General features: G+C 45.2%; 1 protein-coding gene and 1 long non-coding RNA gene across 9 annotated transcripts in view; one reads left to right on the top strand and one right to left on the bottom strand.

Moving 5' to 3' along the window:
* Znf438 (zinc finger protein 438) overlaps positions 1-19656 on the top strand; it is a 125656-nt gene extending 106000 nt beyond the window's left edge. For all 8 annotated transcript variants that reach the window (XM_045150577.1, XM_045150570.1, XM_045150576.1 and 5 more), the window contains 3 exons: positions 2304-2387; positions 14264-16037; positions 17606-19656. In XM_045150577.1, the coding sequence (XP_045006512.1) occupies positions 2304-2387; positions 14264-16037; positions 17606-18185 (2438 nt within the window). In that variant the 3' untranslated portion in view covers positions 18186-19656. The remainder of the gene's footprint in view (positions 1-2303; positions 2388-14263; positions 16038-17605) is intronic.
* Positions 15226-21842, bottom strand: LOC123460826. The gene is made up of 3 exons (XR_006637229.1): positions 21587-21842; positions 17378-17504; positions 15226-15313 (listed from the first exon to the last, which is right to left on the bottom strand). It is a non-coding gene; the product is annotated as an uncharacterized LOC123460826 (long non-coding RNA).
* Positions 21843-22422: the final 580 nt, after the last annotated feature.

The raw sequence follows: 22422 nt of genomic DNA, 5'->3' as shown, positions 1-22422 counted from the left end.
AAAGATAATGCCGTGAAAAACCAAGCAGAAAGGAAGGCAGTGCATGATGGCATGGAGCTGAGCAGCTCCTTGCAGGTAGATGGCTAGGGCAGGCTTCCTAAAAGCTGGGAGCTCATCACGGTGTAGGCCAAGGAGTGGGGTACTGAATGGAGTCAGCAACCTTCCATTTCCATATTCTAAGGTACACTTTTTATTTGACTGTCCCAGGGCTTGAGTCAGATGAAGTGTCTAATGTGACAGTCCTTTACCTTGTTCTTCAACCCTGAAAAGGTATAATCAAAACCAGAAGAAAGTTGAGAAGTAGAAAGGAGGAGCAGTTTCTGACTGCCCACACAGTGGCCTCTCATTGTGCATGACATCACAGCGAGACAGAGTCCCTGCATGTAGGGAGACATGGGTGTGTGCCTGGGAAAAAAAGTGTGGGCCGCAAAATATAAAAACTTAATTTTCCTCTTACTCCTTCCTCACTCTTAGTCCTATTCATACAGCTTAAGGTCTTAAGAGTTTGGTATTAAAAATGTATTGAGAAGTATTCACTTGACCACCTTTAAATACAGTGTTTATGCTTGTTTTATGGTTTGCATTATTTGTTAATAAAATTATTTATTGTTATTCAAAAAAAAAAGTGTAGGCAAGCCCTGGTAAAGAACCAAAGGGAGTCTTTAGGGACAAGTAAATGGGTGGATGGTGGAATCAGTTGTGCAGCTTTCCTGCATGCATATGTACGCATGGTGTATGTGCAGTTGTGTTTGTTGCACAGATGTAGAGGTGCACGTGCATGTGCCTGTCAAAGCCAATGGTCCGTGTTGACCACCTTTAGTCACTTTCCTCATTTTTTTCCAGCCCTTTAAAAGTTATTTATTTATTTAACAATAAAGGCTTAAGCCTGGGGGGCAGGGGGAGGATACAACATGGCAGGACTTTAACCTCATCCTCCTATCTCAGATGGTCTGTCTCCAAGGGCAGGAAGTTGAGGCCCTTCACAAGAGAAGAATTTCCAGTGCAGAGCCAGCTTGTGAGGCACGCACCTGTGCAGGTGCGCAGGACCCCATGTTTCGTTTAATGTCCTCCTGTCACCACCTTGAACTTCTTTGTTATTGTTTGTTTTGTTTTGAGGCAGGCTCTACTATGACCAGGTTGGCCTCAAAAATCACTGTTTCCTCCTTATTTTTGAAATAGGGTCTCTTGTTGAACATGAGTTCACCAATTCAACTAGACTAGCTGGTGAACAAACCTCAAGGACTCTTCCATCTCCACTTACCCAGCACTGGGACTAAGCATGTCAAAGCTGAGGTGTGAACGATATTAGTCACTGAGTTGATGATAAATCAAGTGATATAAATCATCTGTAAGACTATAAACAGTGGAGTGTTTTCCTCTTCCCCCCCTCCCCTCCCTCTCTCTGTCCTTCCTTCTTGCATTCTCTCTTTTTCTTAAGGTGCTGGAAATTGAATCCAAGGTCTGGGTATATGCTGGGCAAATACTCTTACCACTGACACATACACACCTCCAGCCATTATTTCATTTTTAAAATTTTTATTTATTTGTTTATTTGAAAGAGAGAGAGAGAAGCAGATAGAGCAAGAGAGAAGATGGGCATACCAGGGCCTCAGCCTCTGCAAATGAACTCCAAATGCATGTGCCACCTTGTGCATCTGGCTCTCATGGGTACTGGGGAATTGAACCTGGGTTCTTGGGCTTCACAGACAACTTAACTGCTAAGCCATCTGCACAGCCCTGTTATTTCATTGTTTTTAAGAGCAGCTTGTACACTCCTCAAAATAGCTCCTTACATATAAACCTGCTTTTGAAACTACAGAATAATACCTTTGCAATCCAACACTTTGCTTTTAATACTGCCATTGCTAAAATGATATTACTAACCACTTAAGTTGCATAATGATGTTTGGACCAACCTTCTGCATGGGCCCTACTTTGTTTCCACCAGTTGCACTTTCTGATGTTGAAACTTTATCCCTCTGTTTATCCACCAAGAAAAAGGTTCTCTCACCAAGTGTTATCTTATTAGTCATCCCAGATGCTTCACTACTGCAACTGCTATTGAAATATAAGATTAAAAAAAGAAATGCAATCTCAAAACTTGGACAGTGGAGTCAGAAGGATCAGAAGTTCAAGGTCATCCCCAGCTACATAGAGTTGGAGGCCAGCCTGAGCTACATAAGCTCCTATTCTACTCAAAAAAAAAAAAAACCAACCAAGAGATTGCTTAAGGGGCCCATTCTCAGTGGCTGATGAAAGATTTCCTGCCAGCAGTTTGTAACCCTCCCTAAACTCTTTTGTAGGTGGTGGTTCCCAGTCTAGCAGTGCTGGGGAGAAGCCGCTGGCTCCACACACGTCAGAATCCCCTGAGAAGACAGCCTGCACAGGTACTGGGGGTAGCTAGTAGTCGGAAAGTGGTCTGCTGCACTAGCTACGTTGGCATTCAGTAACAAGGTCTGATTTTCATCTGTTAACATGAACAGCTCCAGTTGTAACAGTAAAAAGAAAATGTGGTTAAAGCACTCTGCCTGTCTTAATCAGGGACTGGAAGATTGCTAGCTCCATGGATTGTCATGTTCTTTAGTCCTTTGTGGATTTAGGTAAAGACACTGCTTTGACTATTGTGTAGTAATGACTAAACTTCTGTCCATTGATACACATTATTTTTGGCAACAGATAAAAACAAAAAAGTGTTTCTTATATAGTTTTCAGCTTTTTCTTACCTGAAATCAAAACATAAAAGGGGCTGTAGAGATGGCTTAGTGGGTAAGGCACTTGCCTACAAAGCCTAAGGACCCAGGTTCAATTCCCCCATACCCATGTAAGTAAGCCAGTTGCACAAGGTGGCACATGCATCTGGAGTTTGTGGTGGCTAGAGGCCCTGGTGCTTACTCACTGGCTTCCTCCCCTCCCCCCCCCCTGCCTCTTTCTCTCTCAAATAAATTAATACATTTAAGAAAAACATAAAAGGGATATAATTAAGATGGAAAGACTCAAATTTCATTGAAATAGAAAATTATTAGAATCAGCCAGGCATGGTGTTGCACGCCTTTAATCCCAGCACTTCGGAGGCAGAAGTAGGAGGATCGCCATGAGTTTGAGTCCACCCTGAGACTACATAATTCCAGGTCAGCCTGGGTCAGAGTGAGTCCCACCTCATAAAACAAAAACAAACAAACAAAAAATAGTATATATTTTATCTAAAAAGCCTTTAAAAAACTTATTTTCACTTGAGACATTAATTAGATCTCTTTGACAAAGAGGGTACTTGTAATTTTCTTCTCTGATTACCATTAACATTTGACTTAAGTGGCTTTGCTTTCTTATACTTATTTTATTAATGATTATTAAGTACCTACCTTGTAAAGCATCCCCCTGTCTATAGGCACATGCTTTCATGTGAGTTGAGAAAGCATATGGTCACTGCCCAGCTGTGCTACAGAGGCATGGCCCTGTGCATGCCAAGCCCTAAAGGTGCTGTCTTCCAGAGCTCAGGTCTCCTGACCTTAACCCCAGGTGAACACCTTCCAGGCAGGCTGCTTTCTCCCTGGTGGGTTTTGAGGCAGGAATTGACATGCATGCATGCGTGTGGGGGAGGGGAGGAGGTGTGTGTGTGTGTGTGTGTGTGTGTGTGTGTGTGTGTGTAAACAAAAGCGAGGAGGAACCTCCCTCTTCCCAACCAAAGCAGCTCTTTCAAATGCACACGTTTAATCCTAGTCACACTGAATTGTTAATCCAATTAACACTTAGTCCACTGACAAATGGGTGGGCTAGGGACCACTGGGAGGAAGGGGCCCTGACAGGTGGATCAGATGTTAGGTGGGACCAGGCTGCCAAAGACGCAGCGGGAGGCAGGGAGGAAAATACCATTCTACTGTGGTGGTTTCTCCCAAGCCACAGCCCTTCTCCCTTTCCTTCTTCACTTCTCATAGAAGAAACTGGCTTAAAGATAAAAACTGTGTTTTTATGATTAGCATTCAACTTCTGTATCCTTTCTTTCTACTGAAACAAAATATCAGAAACTTCATTCTTCCTTACCAGCCAGAGAAAGCAGTATGCTAATGTCTGCTGAGCATGGACATGTGTCGGGAACCCCCTGGCACCTCAGGGACTTTCTTGCTTAATCCTGGCATGATCTTTGTAGCTAGCCACTGTTTTGTCCACTTCATAGGTGACAGCATCTCGAAACAAAACCAAAGACAGCAGTACGTGGCTGAGAGACCCTGGTACCGTCTGTCAGAACTCCCACCCCACCACTGTTGTACTGGGGACCTTGAGCCTGGCCCTACTGCACCCAGGATTTGAGTTCTGGCACTGTTGCTTACCAGCTTGGGGGTCCTCACTTGTGAAATGGAGATGACAGTAATTCTTCACTCTGCTTGTTACAGGGATCAAGTGAGATGACCTACATAAAGTATTTTGCACAGAACTCGGCACATAGAATATTATTTAGTGGTGGGGAATTGTTTAAGAAACAGTATTGGTAAAGAAATTCGGCTGCTTAGAAAATGAGAATCCTCTTTCTTGCTAATAAGAAAGTCATTGAATCCTCCGCTGTTTCACAGCTCTCAAAGGTCTGTGCCAAGTAGAAGGTGGCTGCTGGTCAGGGACGTTCCGAGGGGAAGGAGGGAAACACCTAGGAGCACAGATGAGCCCGGCACGGCAGGTGTGCCAAGGAGAACAAATGAAACAAGGAAAGAGCTCCACCTGGAAGTGTGCTGGTTCCTTTGTGCTGCCTCCACTTTCTTGAAACTTAGGTCTAAAAAATGACAACTGCCGAGGTCCTTGTGCAGCAGGCACGTGGACGAGGACTCATGCTTGGCTTGTGCCGCTGAGGGGCCGCGCTGCACGGGTGGCGCTCCCTCGGCGCTTGTTGACCGCTGCGCGCTGCAGGTCCCAGGCAAGCCAGGGCCGGGCAGAGGCAAGGCTCATGAAGTGATAGTTCCTTGTGCTTCCAGTCATTTCTTTTACTCCAGACGTTTTCAGGGTCATGCTATATTTATTTTAACCAGAGACCATCTTAAGAAACAATCAGAACCCCAGCTGGAGTTTATTATTTGAAAGCCAAATTAAATGGGGTAGAGAATCTGTATGCCAACAAAATTAAAACTTAATTAAAAATTAAAACACTCCTAAAATTGTTGCCCCTACCAGTTGATTTGGCTGAACAGTCATCCTAAGCCTGGATCCAAGGGGCCTACATCCAGAGCAGGGCCATTGAATGCTCCTACCCTTTGAACATTCAACAGTGAGCCCCAGCAATAATAGGACTTTGGCCAGACTAAGGGCTCAGAGATGGACAGCTTTGTTTAGAATCACCCAAGCAGGACCTGGTTCTGCCTGTAGAAAGTGGGGAGTTGGCTGCAGCGATCTAGAGAGTTGCCCGTGGACTGTGCCTTCATTGTGCCCTCTGTATAGTGAGGCTGGGCTGGACATGGGCACCTAGAGCTGTGAGTCCTTTCCCACTACTCGCATGCGGGCTGCCTCCTCCAGCTGCAACCTATAGGTGACAGACAACAGCAACAAATTCCACCAGCCCTCCTGGATTTGTCAGAATCCGGTGGACAGCAAGTGACAACACCAGCCTAAACATGAGCTGTCTTTCCTTTTACATGACTTGATTTTACCAAATGTTCTTTGTAATTATTGTATTCCCTAGAAGCATCTTTTACTCAGAACATAAATTTTGGGGATTTATGTTCATATTTTTTGCTCCTTAACATTCTGATTTTTAGTTTGGGATTAATTAAGACACTTTTGTATAAATTCCTTTGGTTTTAGATGGAGGAGGAAAGTGGTAGCTTCACATCAGAAAAGAGCAAATATACTGTGTGGACTTGGCTGGTTACTTCTCAAGCCATCCTTTCTTGATTCTTGAAAGGGAGAGCATTGATACTTGCTTGAAGTTTAGGTGAGAGGTCAGCTAAAAGGCCTGTTGTAGATTCTGGACCATAATAACTACTCAGCACCTCCCAGTTTCCCTTGTTTCCACAGGTCAATTTCTCACCACCTCTAAATGTCACTTTTCAAAATAGTTACTTTAATGTGCTTAAGATATTAAAAACAGCCCATACCTAAAATCCTGATACTATTAAGTATTCTCATTGAATTGTGCAAAATTAATTTTACTGAGTGAGCCTTTCATGTTTTCAGTTAATAAAAGTCCATGCTTAGTACTTGAGGGTCCTGTGAGTCTCTTTAACTGTTATGGGTAATTTTGCAGGATTTCCAGAAATTATGAATGTCAGTGGAAATTTCTCCTTCTCGTTATTCTGTGCACAGCTCTGTGATTTAGTAGGTGCAGGTGAGGGCTTTAGATCATGCCATCTGTGACGGCCTTGTAAATGTGGAGTGGAGTAAGCCACTGTTGTAACCTTGTTGCCAAGAAAGGCTTCCAGCAGTCCCACTTCCCCAGTGTTCCAGAGTTGCACGGGACGTAATGGCATTTTCTCCTCTAAAGACCCCTGTTGTTCACACTGCCTTAAATCTGAAGTTACGGTAGCACAGCTGACCTGTATGGCAGATCACCTTCTTGCATCCCAAGGAGCCAGATGATTCAGGGAACAAGTCTCAGACCCGCTTGTGCTTGGGAGGTGACGAGCTCTCATCCTTCTCAGATGAGGAGGTGGTTATGTGTGCCTGTCAGATTAGTGGGCTACCTCTCTGGGTGTCAGCAATTCTGGTCAAGGAAAATAAAAGACATGATCCATTCAGACTGTGTCTCTAGAGGTGGTCATTGATGTATAGACATATCCTTATGAATAGGGCAAAAGACCTTGTTTTAGGAAACTGGTTCAAATTGGCCAACTTTCCTTTTCCTTTTACTCACTCAGGAGTACTTATGAGCACCTCCTGAGGGTGAGAGGTGGTCAGGGGAGAAAAGCACCTGTTCCAGTCTCCCCCAGCTGCCCAGCACAGAGGCCTCTGGTCCTAGTCTTCCGTTGCCTGTCATCCAAGTGATAATGAACCATATCTCATAGCTTGAGGGTTTTCCTTATCAGTTTAACTCAAGGGTTTTAGTGGTGCAAGTATCACAGTGTGTGTTGGGATGACTGTCAGCATGGACGTTTAACTCATTCCTGGTGCTCCGGATTTTTTTCCTTCCTTTTCTGTGGCCTTGCTCTCTTTATTCTACCTCACATTTCTCCTAATAATACCAGTTTCATTTCCTACTTTTAATGATTCTGGGAAGTGGAACTCAGGAATGGTTATTTCTAGCATTATTTCTGAACTAAATATACTGGCAAGGCTCAGACGTGGTGGTAACTGGTGCCACTGATCATCAGCCAGCTGAGAAGCCTTCTACCCTGGCCTCTGCTTCTTTATATCCCAAGGAACATGAGGAGAATGGAGCCCTCTGACTGGCACAACGAGCTGGGGAGTTTGAGGAGAACTGAGTCCCCTGGCACCAGCACCTGCCTGGCACCACAGGCTGTGGAACATGAGGAGCACTGAGTCCACTGGCTGGCACCACAGGCAGCCTTTGCCCTTGCTGGAACAGAGCTGGTTGACCTCTGTATGTCCTTTGTCCCAAACCACAGCTGGCCTCTGTAGAAGCTGCTTTTCTCACTGCTGTGACAAAATACCTGGCAAAAGCAACTTAAGAAAGGAAGAGTTCGTTTGAATGACAGATTGAGAGGCTGCAGTCCCTCATGACTCAGAAGGCGTGGCAGCAGGAGCGTGAAGTAGCGGTCACATTGTGTCCAGTCAGCAAGCAGAGGTGACTTGCCAATGCTGTGCTCCCTTCCTCACTTTTTCCTCTCCATTCAGCCCATAGGATAGTGCCATTCACATTCAGGGTGAGTCTTCCCTCAGTTCAACATCTGAAGAACCCTCAGAGACATACCCCAAGGCTTGTCTCCTAGGTGATTCTGAAACCATCATGGCCTCCTTTTTCTTTGAATGCCATTGCTTTCCCTGTACAATTTTATTTCCACCATAATGTAGACACTTCTAGCTATCAGTGAATCAAACTGAATTCCATAATCGGCTCACTCCTATTTGGTAGGAGTGAATGAAGTATATAAATGTGCAATGCTAAAAATCGTACCTGTCAGACAATTACTTCCTTATACTTAGTCATAAAGATAGGAAGGCCTGGGGCTGGGGAGGTGGCTCAGCAGCTAAATAGAGGCAGGAAGACCTGAGTTCAATTCCTGACACCAACATAATAAGCTGGGTGTGGCCATACATGCCTGCAACCCCAGCACTGAGGGGGGCTGAAACAGGATGATTGCTGGATTTCACTGTTTAGCCTGTCTACTCAAAAAGTGGGGAGCTGCAGGTTGTGAGACTTTCATTTTTTTTAATTTTTTTTGTTCACTTTTTAAAATTTATTTATTTGAAAGTAACAGAGAGAGAGAGAGAATGGGCACGCCAGGGCTTCCAGCCACTGTAGTAGAACTCCAGATGCATGTGCCCCCTTGTGCATCTGGCTAACGTGGGTCCTGGGGGATGGAACCTCGAACCCGGGTCCTTAGGCTTCACAGGCAAGTGCTTAACAGCTAAGCCATCTCCCCAGCCCTGAAAGAGACTTTCTTAGGGAAATAAGGCAGAAAAGTAATAGAGTGGCGCCCTAATGTTCTCTGGCATGCACACACGCACGCACAGAAATAAAAGGCTCCTTTCTAGCTTAAGTCTTTGAAGACCTTCAGGTCCCCTTGATCCTCGTTACTGGTCCTGCTGCTTCTTCTGTAGTCTCTTCTCTTCTTCAGGCCGATGGTAAAAGTCCTAGCTGTTCTCGCCCTCCTGTCCCTTTTCCCTCTGGGCATGTCTTCTCTTTTAATAGCTGTTCTTTGCTGCTGTAACTGCTCTAGTTTACTGTTCTCCTGTTACTCCCTCTGCTGATTAGTCAGTTGGTCTACCTTCTCCTCTTGCTGGAAAAGATTTTCACACAGTGCAGGCCTGTTGGCTTATTCTGGCAGTAAATGATGTTCACATGGGGGAAATTTCAGAGATACGTCCTCAATTCCTGTGTTCTAATTTTCAGAAATTTTAAATGTTAAAATGCTAGTTTTAAATTATTTAATTTTCTACTTTTAAGAAAACTTTCTGGGGCTGGGCGTGGTGGCGCACGCCTTTAATCCCAGCACTCGGGAGACAGACAGAGGTAGGAGGATCACCATGAGTTCGAGGCCACCCTGAGATGACAGAGTTAATTCCAGGTCAGCCTGGACCAGAGTGAGACCCTACCTCGTAAAACCAAAAAAAAAAAAAAAGAAAGAAAGAAAAAAAAAGAAAACTTTCTGGGGATAATCTATAAATTCCTGATTTTTCTCATTGATGACTATATTATTTATTGGTCCACAACTTCAACAGGTATCTGCTAAGTCCTGTACAATATTGTAAGCCCTGAAGAAACACAAAAGCTCCCCATCTTCAGAGCTTTATTCCATTGAGAGGGCAGATGTAATATGATAATATGTTAGAGGGAACAAGTGTTCTTGAGAAAGTTAAAACAGGAACAAAAGGGCAAGGAGTTGTATTACTTTCTTTCCTGATGCAATAATGAAATACTTGAGAAAGGCTACTTAAGAAGACAGAGGTTTGTAAAGTCCAAACAGTATTGCCAAACGGCAGGGTAGGGCTAGGCCTGGGCTTCTGTAATATTACTCTTACGAGATCTAACTTGGGTCCATAAGAAGTGGTTCAGTCCCTCCTCAAGACAAGTCTCCCAGTATGCCTCACCTTCTTCGGGTTCCACAACCTTCAGGCAAGCCACCCACTCCTGGTCCCTGGAGGGACAGTGTGGTGGTTTGATTCAGGTGTCCTCCATAAACTTAGGTGTTCTGAATGTTAGGTTCCCAGCTGATGGAGATTTGGGAATCAATGCTTCCTGGAGGCAGTGTATTGTTGGGGGCACGCTTATGGGTGTTATAGCCAGTTTCCCCATGCCAGTGTTTGGCACACTCTCCTGTTGCTGTTTTCCACCTTATGTTGGCCAGGGGGTGATGTCCACCCTCTGCTCATGCCATCGTTTTCCCCTGCCATCATGGAGCTTCCCCTCAAGCCTGAAAGCCAAAATAAAGCTATTTTTCCCAGAAGCTGCTCTTGGTTGGGTGATTTTTACCAGCAATATGAACCTGACTGCAACAGACAGCCATGTCCAAACCATAGCAATTCATGATAGGAGTCATTTTAAATATATCAGCTGGAGAAGAGCCACTTAAGCAAAGCTTCTGACACACTATAGAAGTCAGCTTTCTCAGGCAGAATAGGGAGAGGAGCCTTGACAATCCATGATGTCATGTGAAGCAGGTGGTAACTCCTCCGCTTCCTGGCCTAGGCAAATTACCCCCACCTCCCCACCCCCATGGGCTGGGCTGCCTTAGTTGGCTGGCCTGATAAACTTCTAGAGACTTGTGCAGATGTACCTTGAACCAGTCAGCACCTCTCACCTTCATTCAAGCCAACCATACATTCAAGTTCAGTTCCTACAGAAACTGACCCCCATGGAAAATCCCCTCTTCTCTGAGGAGTCTGATTTTATTCCCCTTTCTTCCCCTCTTACTCTAAAACAAACTTCTTTTAAAGTACCTCCCTGCCTCTTAATTCTTTAATTGGTGAAGAAAATGAACCCAAGACCCCTAGAGAGTAACACTCCAAGGTAATGATGTAGCAAGTATTTTTTGAGGGTGACTGTCATAGACCCTGGGACAGTAAGTGCAGCAGCCCTCAGGAGGTGCTGTCTGGCTTCTTTTGCTGTAGAGTGGGGGATAGGTAAAAAAGACTGAGGCAGAGGTAGCCCTCTCCTACAGGAGCCCAGTGGCAGGAGGCCTTTTAGGCCATTGCCAGGACTCGACTTTGACTCTCAGATGAAGAACCAATAGGTAGGCATTTGTGAGCAGACAAGAAAGGTGATAGGCCTTTGTGGTGACATGTTTGTGACACATATCTCAAGAAGATTTATGAATAAGTAAAGGCAAAACAGCCTTTCTTCTAGCTCTTCTTAATATATACATTTTATCAGTGGCTGGGATCAAACCCAGAGCAAGACAAAGCCTCTGCCACAAAACCACTCCTGCAGTCCTAGCTGCTTATTTTCTCCTCATTTAGGAGTAAGAACTGTATGTAAATGACTTACTGCCCCCCCACACTAGGAATCTGTTATGTGGATGCAAAGACCATTCTTTTTTTAATTTTTATTTGAGAGAGAGGGAGAGAGAGAAAGAGAAAGAGAGAGGGAATGGACACACCAGGGCCTCTAGCTATTGCAAACAAATTCCAGACGTATGCACCTCCTTGTGCATCTGGCTTACTTGGGACCTGGAAAATAAAACCTGAGTCCTTAGGCTTCTCAGGCAAGTGCCTTAACTGCTAAGCTATCTCTCCAGCCCACAGACCATTCTTAATGCAATTACTTACTGAGATTTATCTGTAAATACTAAAGGCTACTAATTTTACTCTTCTACAAATTCCATCCTAAATATATATTTTCAACTTTGATTTTTTTTCCCAAAAGAGCAGATCACAAGGCTTAAAATGAAAGATTATGAAAATAAAACTTAAATATTAAAACGTGGTAGGAGAAGGAGCAAAGTGGCAGGGCATGCAGATGAGTTTGCTGAGGTGCCTGACCAGCCACTTGCCATACGCTTTGTGGTAAAGAGGCCAAGAAAAAACACTGTAAATTGTCAGTTTATGTTGTTTCCTACTCTGATGCAAGCTACTGATCAAATGCTTCTCTTTGCTTTTTATTGAGAACTTTACCTTATAAACATATTGCACATTGGTCATATTCCCTTTGGGTTATTCTCTCATGTTCCTTCTCTCCCGCCCTCATTCCCCTGAAGGCCTTCCTCAGTGGTGGCGTCAGTACTCACTGTGGGGTCATTGGTGCTCCGGTTAGTCTCTGTGCAGGGGGCGGGGGGCGCAACGCTATAGAGTAAGTACAGCTTCCCACCTTGTGGCCTCTTCCAAGGTCCTGAGCTCTGCAATAGGTAAGTCTCCTTTAGTGTTGAGTCCTCCATACCCTCTGATTTTCTGCTTTGGTGAGTTTTGAGTCTCCTTATTTCCTCTATCGTTTCCCTGAAAAAGGTTTTCAAGCTAGAAATGAGAGCAGCTCCCATATTTAATCTACCACTTCCTCTGTAATGTCTCTTGGGCCCTGGCAGATGTGGTAGTGATCACTCTACTCATGCTAGGAAGCTGGCTTTCTTTCCTTGTCATACTGATGGGTCTTGGGTCTCCCTAATAGTCACTGTCATCAGTACAAAGCAGATTCTCTAGCCAAGAGTGAGAGCAGCATAGATCAAAGGGGAAAATACAGACACTTAGAAGACTTTTTGATAGGTACTTTAGCCAAAGAATAGTGGAAGCTTCCCTGTAGGGTCTACTGACTTTCCAAGCCATGGGCTTCTTACTTGGTCCTCAATACCAGGTACGGATTTCCTCCCATTGAGCCATCATAGTGGAACTGAGATGAAACCAGCTCCCTGCTGGCTACCTCTTGTAGTACTGGAACATGCTATGTGAACTGCTAGGAAATAAAGATCCCCAACAGTCTGAACAAGCAAAGGATCCTGCAAGCTACAGAATCCACAAGTCTAGCAGGACGTGACACACTGGTGCAGTAGTGGCACACATGCTATGGGGTAAGCAGCTGTTCTATGATTGGATCTGAAATGCTTCTTAATGCCTTTTTTTTCTTCATCAAACACCTTAAAAAGTAAGTTGGTCAATGTGCTTTTCAACTTACTCGTACTCTGCTGCTAATTATCACAGTATTAGTAGTCACCTTCCTGATAAAATTATTAATTCACTACATAGGTTTTCAAATCTATGCTTAATTTTGAAAAAGTAAATTGGTCAATGTGCTTTTCAACTTACTCGTACTCTGCTGCTAATTATCACAGTATTAGTAGTCACCTTCCTGATAAAATTATTAATTCACTACATAGGTTTTCAAATCTATGCTTAATTTTGAATTCTCTGTTTCACTAGATCACTGATTACCTTCCCATTCCCAGTATCCTTCAAACAAATGGCTCTTCAGTCTCTTTGCACACTGCTCCAAAATCCAAAATCAGAAGTTGGGTACCTAAGTCATTTAGAGACAAAACCCTGAACTGAATAAAAAAAATTTATAAGCCTTCATCTTTATTTGACTGTGTGTTGTTAATACCAACACAGCTTGATATACACATCGCAGTAGATTTAACTGTGAGTGCCTTACAGATTCAGGTGTTTCAAGAAAGAGAATATGTGCTTGTAATTGCCAAGTCTCAGAATAGTGTATGTGCTTGGTAAATATGTAAGCCAAAGTGAAGTTTGATTAATATGAGACCCTAGAAATGAGACTTCTCCACAACCAGGCCTTGTGACCTTGAGCCTTAGAAGCAGGGCACCTAAGTGTTTCCTTAATTGTTCTATTAAGGTTGTAGTAATTGGTCTTTGGTCAGGCTAGTAAATCTGAGGTGAATGAAATGTTTTTCTGTCAGTTAAAATTATTCCCGTTAGTACCCTAGGAGATGTTTTTGTGTGTTCAGGCACTTTCCCCTTTGTCTCTGTATCTTTATCATTCTGTCTCTTTAGGCTTTGTTCAATATCTTTCTAAGTTGTCACATCAACTTTTTTTAATGCTGGTGATTTAATTGCAAAAGTGCACATAAACAGAAAGGTGTGAGAACAAATTCACAGTCACATGGGGAATTAGCAACAAAGCCAGCATTCGGTCTGGAATTCATCCAGTGCACAAAACAGATTACACTGCCAGTGGGTCACATGGTGTGTCCTGACACTGTGTAAAAGGCAGCAAGGGTAACATGGAGGTGACATGCGGAGGGTAATGTGGAGCTGAGTGTCATATTGGCTTCATGTTCATAAAGCTCATTTGTCACTGGGAAAGCAGGACATGGCATGAAATGAGAAACACTGGACTATTGCAGAGAGACTTTGCTGTTCAGGGGGCAGGAAAGAGGTGGAGTTGTCCTGACTTGAGAAGATGGGTCATCATTGGGTAGCTGGCAAGGCTAGATGGATGGACTTACCAAATACAGGAACCAGAAGTTCAGAGTCCCAGCTCCCTGGAAGCTCTGTGTTTGGTGGGCAACCGTCTCTAGTCAAACTGAAGCCCTGGAACAGTGAAGGAGAATCCTAACTCTTAGGGAGCTGGGCATGAGTTGACCTTCAACTCTGGTCTTGAAAGACACAGGCTGGTGCTCAGAAGGGTGGACGGTAGGCCAAGGAATTGAAATCAAATCATTATTTGAACTCTGAGTAATGGGATAGTTACACCACTATAACTTTTGTATTATATTTACAGGTGAATCAAATATCCCATCTGGAACAAAACAAAGTGGGAAAAGTCTGCAGAATAAGAGTCAGTTTAGGAGCATTGCACCAAAGATTGTGCCCAAAGTCCTAACATCCAGAATACTACCCTGTCCTTCACCATCAATGTCTGATCAAGGGAACCTGGCACCCTCCCTTGCCTCCAAGTCCCTGGGCATGCCCACACAGAACTATGCCCTGATGCAGGTGGCTGGCCAGGAGGGGACATTTTCTCTTGTTGCTTTGCCAAATGTTGCCTCAGCTCAGCCAGTTCAGAAGCCCAGAATGTCCCTTCCTGAAAACCTAAAACTGCCCATTCCTCGATATAAACCACCGAGAAGTAACAAGGGACTAAGAAAGAAGCGGGGCATGAGTGCTTCTGAGGCTAGCTGTCATAACCCCCCTGATGAAGTCCAGACATGTTGTCAGATGTCCCCTCCCTCACAAGCCCATCATGAGCTCCCACGCAAATCCAGTCCATTCAAGCAAATGGTCTCATTAGACCAAGCACCAGTCAGCATTGGCTCAGCTCCCCTGACCAGCATCCATGGAGATATAGACCCTCCTGACACCCTGGCATCGGGCATTCCCGAGGAGCCCTCTGCAGCACAGCACCCCTCAAAGATTCCACAGAAGGCAAGCTGGGCGAGCACAGAAGTCCCTGCTAAACCTGCCGTTGCCACAGAAGAGCACACAGAACAGGGTGGTTCTGCACAAGCCACAGCTGGTCTGTCACCGGCCACTTTGAGCAGTGCAGTTCAGCTGGTCTCTCTTGCCCCTATGAGTAAACTGGCCATCTTACCCTGTTCACGACTGAAAACAACTGAGGTGGTCAAGGTTGAACCAGATGCTGACGTGGCAGATTGCTCTTCCTCTGGACGTGGGGCAGACCATGGGAAGTCCTGCCTCACAGGCGTGAGCACAGCCACCAAAGCAGCCAGCAAAATACCTGCTCCACGGGGCTCAAAGAGCAGCCGTGAAAGCGCCTTTTGTCCTGGCACCAGAGTGGATCTCAGCCACAAAGCAAAACTCAGTGGTGGCCCTGCAAAGAGAAGAGGAAGAAAACGAAAGGTACCTGATGAGGTTTTGGCATTTCAGGGGAAAAGAAGGAAATGCATTATGAATATGTGTAAGGATGGCAAAGAAAGGTCAAAAAACAATCCCCAAGAATCCAGAGACCAGAAACCTGGGGCCTTGAGAAAGTATCGTAGCATTATGCCCAAACCTGTCATTGTCATGTCTGCATTGGCTCCCTTGGTCTCTCCTGCCACTGCAGTACAATCCCAAATGCCCAGCAACCTGGGGCAGGGGGCTGTGCTACATAACTCACTGGCTTCTAAATACCTGGGCTGTAGGCAGAACGACAGCCCTGCTCCTAAACCTGGCTCTGCGTACAGAAACGGATTCTCTGGCATTAAGAAGCCTTGGTACAAATGTCACGTCTGCAACTACCCCTTCCAGTTCAAACAACACCTTCTGGACCACATGAATGCACACACCAACAGACGGCCTTACAGTTGTCGGATTTGCCACAAGGCCTACGTCCATCCCGGCAGCCTCAGCACACACATGAAACTTCACCATGGTGAGAACCGCCCGAAGAAGCTTGTGTGCTGTGAGTTTTGTGCTAAGGTGTTTGGGCACATCCGGGTCTACTTTGGCCATCTGAGGGAGGTTCACAGGGTTGTGATCAGCACGGAGCCCTCCCCCAGTGAGCCGAAGAACAGAGACGCTGCTGCGCAAGGGCCGGACGGCTCACTTGAGAGGTGAGTGCTCACTGAGGGGAAGAACAACATGTCTGTCTTGATTTGGGGAAGAGGTCTGATTCCATATTCTGACGATTTTGTGAAAACATCTCTTAGGTTAAAATTTCATAAGGCAGTGTGTGGTGTGACGCACATCACCCTCCCAGCACTGGGCGGTAGAAGAGGGAGGATCCAGATTTCAAGGCCCTATCCACAGACAACAAGAAGTTCTCAGGCTGAAATAAGCTACCTACACCCACCTCCAGCTCTGGTCTCAATCATAGTATTTAATAGTTCCTCTAGCCTGTGTGAGCCAGGGCATAAATGCTAAGTTGAGGTATCCTGGGGACAATTCAGTGACTGATTTGCATCTTAAGATGAAATAGTAAATTATATATACTTACTGGTATAAAGTCATTTTCCCCAACTCCATGGACACACCACGTGTGGCACGGCGAGCCCTGCCCCTCAGCACCTGTGACACACATTGGCCCTGGAGGGTTTGCTGCGGTGACCACACCACAGATGCTCACAATCCTCTACAGATGCTTTCTTTTTCCCTTCAGGCCAGAGTAACTTTCTGCTGTGTGGTCCATTTCTGCAAGCACTGTTCTGTCACATGGTAACAGGCATTCGAGCAGTAATGAATCAGGGAAGTGTCCTCCGTGTAAGCCACGAGCACCCCCTTTCCGCTGCAGTGACTGTCAGGGATGAGTGGTGAACTCTCCCAACACCTTAGCTTCTCACCCTTGGTGTGTTTGCTGTTTATTTTCACAGTTGCTCTAAATATATTCCATTCGATGCCATAATGGATAAAAATAAGGGACACCCGGGCTGGAGAGATGGCTTAGCGGTTAAGCACTTGCCTGTGAAGCCTAAGGACCCTGGTTCGAGGCTCGGTTCCCCAGGTCCCACGTTAGCCAGATGCACAAGGGGGCGCACGCGTCTGAAGTTTGTTTGCAGAGGCTGGAAGCCCTGGCGCACCCATTCTCTCTCTCCCTCTATCTGTCTTTCTCTCTGTGTCTGTCTCTCTCAAATAAATAAATAAAAATTTAAAAAAAACATTTAAAAAAATATAAGGGACACCCATTGTTTTGACTTCCTTTTCTTAGGCAATGTCCCCCTTCCTGCTTCTGTAGTTGGCACTAATGTGCAAGGGAACCTCCTTCCTACTTGTCCTGTTGTTAGATTTTGATACTGGAATAAAATGTCCAGACTGCCCTTGGTGCTCGAGGTGAGGGCTTGCAGGCCCCAGCCAGTGGTGGGCAGGACACTTGCCTCCAGAAGCACCACATGGTTGGTTTTGCATGGTATCACCTCACTCGTCCAAGTTGCCAACACGCCAAAGGGAGGTGACTCACCTGGGAAAGATACATGAATCTTCTGATGTGGGCTGTGCCCCTGGAGTGGCAGTTGGGGTTTTCTGGGCAGTCTTCCTGTGTCCCGTCCTCTACTCTTCCCAGCAGGGCTGTGTTTGATCCCTGTAGGCTGTAAAGAATGAACGAGAGGCAGAGTGAGGAGGGTGGGGAGAGGAGAGAGTTCTCATTGTGCCGTGAAATCCTATATGAAGTATTTCTTACCCTTTCCAGGGAAAGCAAGTCAAGCCTGGAAGAAGACTTCCTTCTAAACCATGTCGAAGAAGTCAAGTTACAGATCAGGTGTGGCCGCTGTCAGATCACTGCTCAGTCTTTCGCCGAAATCAAGTTTCATTTGCTTCATGTTCATGGGGAGGAAGTCCAGGGAAGGCTGCGAGAGGTGATCTTACCAGATAGCAGGGCCTCCACTCCTGACCAGAAGCAGCGCCCGGGGAAGAGAAAGCAGCCGAAGCCCTGGGGCTCTGCGGAAGACTCACGTGCGCTTCCGAAGCCGAAAAGGCAGCTGTCTGCCCAGCATCAGACCCAGGTGGAGACGCTCCCCGAAAATGAAGGTGGCCAACCAGGAGTAAATGGTCCCCCGGGCTCTGCACATCCCAGCCCCCACACTGGCCTTCTCTGGTCTCATTCCGGCTTTAACTGCCTCCTCTGTGCCCAGACTCTGGGGCGGAAGGAAGACCTGCTCCTCCATTGGAGGCAGTGGCATAACTGTGAGGACCCCTCCAAACTCTGGGCTATCTTAAGTGCACCCCCCAGCCAAGTAGCACTGCCACTTCCCAGTGAAGCCAGTAAGTGACACCCTGTAGACCCCTGGGTTAAAGAGAGTTTTCCTAACACCTTTCTATCACAGCTCTGCATTTTGTATTAGTATTTAATTATATCATAAGAACCCAGTGCATCAGCATCAACCTGAACGCACAGAGATAATTTTTGTACATAGTTATATTTTCTTAAAAAATAAAATATGTACCATGAATGCATTTTATTCTGACTATATGTAGTCTCACTCTAAAAGTCCATGTACTAGAGCTGTGGAAAGGGCTCCGTATGCAAAAGTACCTGCCATGCAAGCTAAGATTCCCCAACACTCACGCAAAATGAGGACTGTGGCTGTATGCAGCACAACACAGCCTAGGACTTGCTGACTAGTTCTTTTAGATGAATCAGCTGCAGGTTCAGTGTGAGACAGTGGCTCCAAAGTGAGGTGGAAAGTGACTGAGGAAAACACCAGCATCACCCTCTGACCCGCCACGGGCTGTCACGTGCACCTACACACACACACACACACACACACACACACACAAACATTCAAAAAATAAACTGGGTAAACAGCCCCATGTACTGACTCCTCGATATCTTAGGCCTCATTTCATAATAAATAAAGCACTTTGGAGATTGAAGTCTACAGAGGACTATCTCAGATATGTTTCTTAGCAAGAATGTATATGTGTTTGCTTGTGCCCTTTTACCCCAATATTTTCTGCTTATATTAACAGCACATGTGAACATTTTCTAGGTGATAATTCATTTCTGTCCCAGCCAAAGTATCTATTGAGTTAGATGTTAAATGTTGATATTTATTAAAGCCTCAGGTTTATTTGGATATGTTATGGAACAGCCATGTTAATAGTTTTCTTCTACCATAATTTAAAATCTATGTTTCCAAGACAGATTTTTTTTATATAACTTTGCTATTTTCTTAAATGTCCTTGAAGTCCTTGAAGATTGGTAGTTGGCAAGTCTTACAGCTATAGTGTTCCATATCAAAATAATATAATTTTTTTTACTACTTCAGTTAATAATAAAATCCACTTTCTTGGTAGAAAGTTATTTTCAAGAAGTCTTTGGGGCCAGAAAATTTACAACCTGGAAGGTGAACTAACTGGTGCAGCCCAGATGTGTCAGAGTCTCCGGCGCCTTCTCTCACTCCCAACAACTTCAGAGGGTTGTCGCCAGCTGATCAATTTTAGATACAACTGTGCCTTTCAAGCCCAGGTTCTCTTTGAAAGTCAAGAGTAAGTGATTGCCTCTTAAATTCCTGGGAAATTACCTTGAATTACAAAAGTTAACATTTGAAGTTTCTGGGCATCTTGGTTGCAAAATGATTTCCTTAGAAGTGGGGAGTTTGAGCACCCACCCCCTAAACTCACCACCTTTGGAGGGAACATTGTGCTTGTGGCTAGCTCTGTTTGCCCAGGCGTGGCCTGACATTTTCCTGTGTGCTTAAGAAAGTTACCAAACAGAAGAATTAAATTCTGATTGATAAACTGGTGAGTCTTAAGTCGTCTTTTAAATGCATAGCTTTAAAAGGAACTGGTTGAAATAGTGCGGAAAGGCAAAACTTGGATCTTGCCTTTTTTGAAAAGCTTTGTAAATTTGAGTAGATAAGGGTAGGTTTGGAATTCTTGGGAGAACTTTGCCATGGTTTATCAGGTGGTCATTTTATTCAGTTTCGGGTTCCCTTAGCCTACTCATGTTTGCTGCATTCAGATCCTTCCTTCAATTACTAATGTGTACCACTCAGTGCACTTACTGGGGAGGGGGGCTGGCTAGGGAATGGAAATGAGATTGGTTTTATAGATGATAGAAATGGCATCTACTAAGATTACTACTTAAATTCACACTGGAATGATTCATAGACTGCTCAGCCTTGGATATAAAGTAGTAATTCAGAAACGCTAGCCAGTTGGCCAGGGACAAAGGTGAGTTGAATGAGTAGAAGATCCAGCAGGTGGTGGAAAGTCTGGCATCCTTGGCTATGATTCCCCACGTGTGGCTGGTGCTTTGCCACACAGTCTTAAAGCAAGAGCACAGACAGTCTCTGGAGGGAAGTGGCGAGCTGGGAATGGGGACAGAGCAGAGGCTCACACTCACGCTCAGGCTCCTAAGATGCATCTGTTTCAGAGCAGTGGCCATGGGGTGGGGTACAGGCAGAGAAGAGATCACTACTCATCCTAATGAAAACTCCCTGAACGGGGGTGTGGGTCACTCAGTGGTGAAAGTGCAAGGTCCTGGCTTTAATTCCCAGTGCCAAAATTAAACTTGAGCAGGGACATCTTAGGGTCTGATGTTTGTTGCAAATGTCCCCTGTGGGACAGAGGGGACGGCCCAAGTGCCACCCAAAATTAGGATATCAGCACTTCCTCAGTGAGAAAGGCAGGCAGAGGAGCCCCTGAAAAGGCAGGAAGATGGGAAGGATAACTGAACTAAAGTAGCTGTGGGAGGACTTTCTGCAGATGCAGTGTTACTGTGACTGCCAGAGACCCTTTCTAGACTCCATTCTAGCCATAAGATTACAGTGACAGGGACTTGAGGAGACGGCTCAGTGGATAAAATACTTGCCACACAAGCTGGAGTACCAGACTTCAGATCTCTAGAAAGCATATAAAGTCAGACGCTATGGCATGGGCATCTGTAATCCCAGTTTGGCTATAGCAAAAAGGAAGATGGAGACAGAATAATCCTCTGGAAGCTAGCAAGCCTGCTAGCCTGGCATACATGGCAGTGGACAAGAAACCCTACCTCAAAACAAGGTAAAAGGTGAACGCCATTATCTCAAGTTGTCTTCTCACCCCCACACACATGCTGTGGCATGCAGGCACCCTCACTCACAGAGGAATGTACACACACTCAATGACAGAGACAGTCCTACTTCTAGGCATAGTTAGGGAGAGACTTGAGATATACATCAAATATCTGGGACATTTGGACCATGGGTAACAGGTGGCTGGATATTATGCTTTTGGCCAAATTTGAAGGAGGAGGAAGAAGAGGTATATTATTCCATGTAAAGATAATTGAAAACAGCCAGGTAGCTCTCAAGTACAGATTGAAGAGATGAAAGAGAGCCACAGACATTTGCATCGTTGTACAAAGAGTACATTTATTGAGGCTGCCATTTCTCAAACCTGAGCCTGGCCTACACCTCCCCACCATTAATAGTCCCTTTGGCCCCCTCTGGAGTAGTTAGTTCAGCACCCCCTACACACACACACCATGCAGAAATGCATTATGCTGTCTGCTTCCACAAAAGACTCTCAGCTTGCTTCACTGTCAGCTTGGGGACCTACAGAGTTGAAGAACGTTCATGGAAAAATACACAAATATTTACCAGGTGGGAAACGTATGCATGCACTGAATGCAAAGTCACCCCTTCACTTGTTAGGAATACACATTGTCAGAAGCAACTAGACTTACAGCTAGGAAGGCATCCAGGCACTCTGGGTCTTCAACTCAGCACTTTCATTTTGCTTAATGTCTTTGGCATCTTGGAAAATTGTCCCAAAGCCAGCAAAGCTAAAATGTTCCCCCTTTTCTTTCAGCCTTAAATTATTTCTGAAAGTTACAGGATTTTAAATTTGTATTGTTTTTACTGCCTGTCATTTTTATTCTAGTCCCCTTTTGTTGCGCGCACTCTCGGGATCTCTTCCTGGTTTAGCCAGCCAGTTCCTCCTTTAGGCTGCTCCTCATATGGAAAGTTGTCTCTTCATCTGCACACCATAAATAAATTAAGCCAGGGCGCCTTCCCTGGCCTTCTCTGGCTGCAGACTCCTCCCCTCCCAGCTGCCCGGCTCCAGTTTCCTCTGGCCCAGTGACATGATTGTTGGCAATAAATGTTCAACTTCATTTATTTATTGGAATTCTCCGCTCTGGACTGGCTCGCCCCATTCGGGCTGCTGACATGCTTTGTTAGGTGTGTGTTTTATAGAGTCCCCCTTTTTACTGAGCTCCTGCGGAAAAGCCCTGCGAAGGACGAGCTGGGATTTAGCAGCACAGATTTTCAGCTTCAACCTCAAGCTCGACAGTCAGCAGCTGAGCTGGGATACAGTGTGGTTTCATATGTATGTATGTATGTAGTCTAACTATCTCCTCCTCCCCCGGAATGTTACTGGGAGGGGTGAAATGCTCGTTGTGTCTTACACTTGGTCATGACCATGGTTAATCCACAATAAAATCCTCACCATCATTCCTCGGGCATATTGTAAAGTTGTGTTCAGTACACAGACTCAGATCAGGAGGACATCACATTTTCC

Source organism: Jaculus jaculus, chromosome 5 (genome assembly GCF_020740685.1).
Source record: "Jaculus jaculus isolate mJacJac1 chromosome 5, mJacJac1.mat.Y.cur, whole genome shotgun sequence".
Lineage (NCBI taxonomy): Eukaryota > Metazoa > Chordata > Mammalia > Rodentia > Dipodidae > Jaculus > Jaculus jaculus.
Note: the sequence above shows the minus strand (reverse complement) of the source record. Positions and strands in the feature narration are given on the sequence as shown.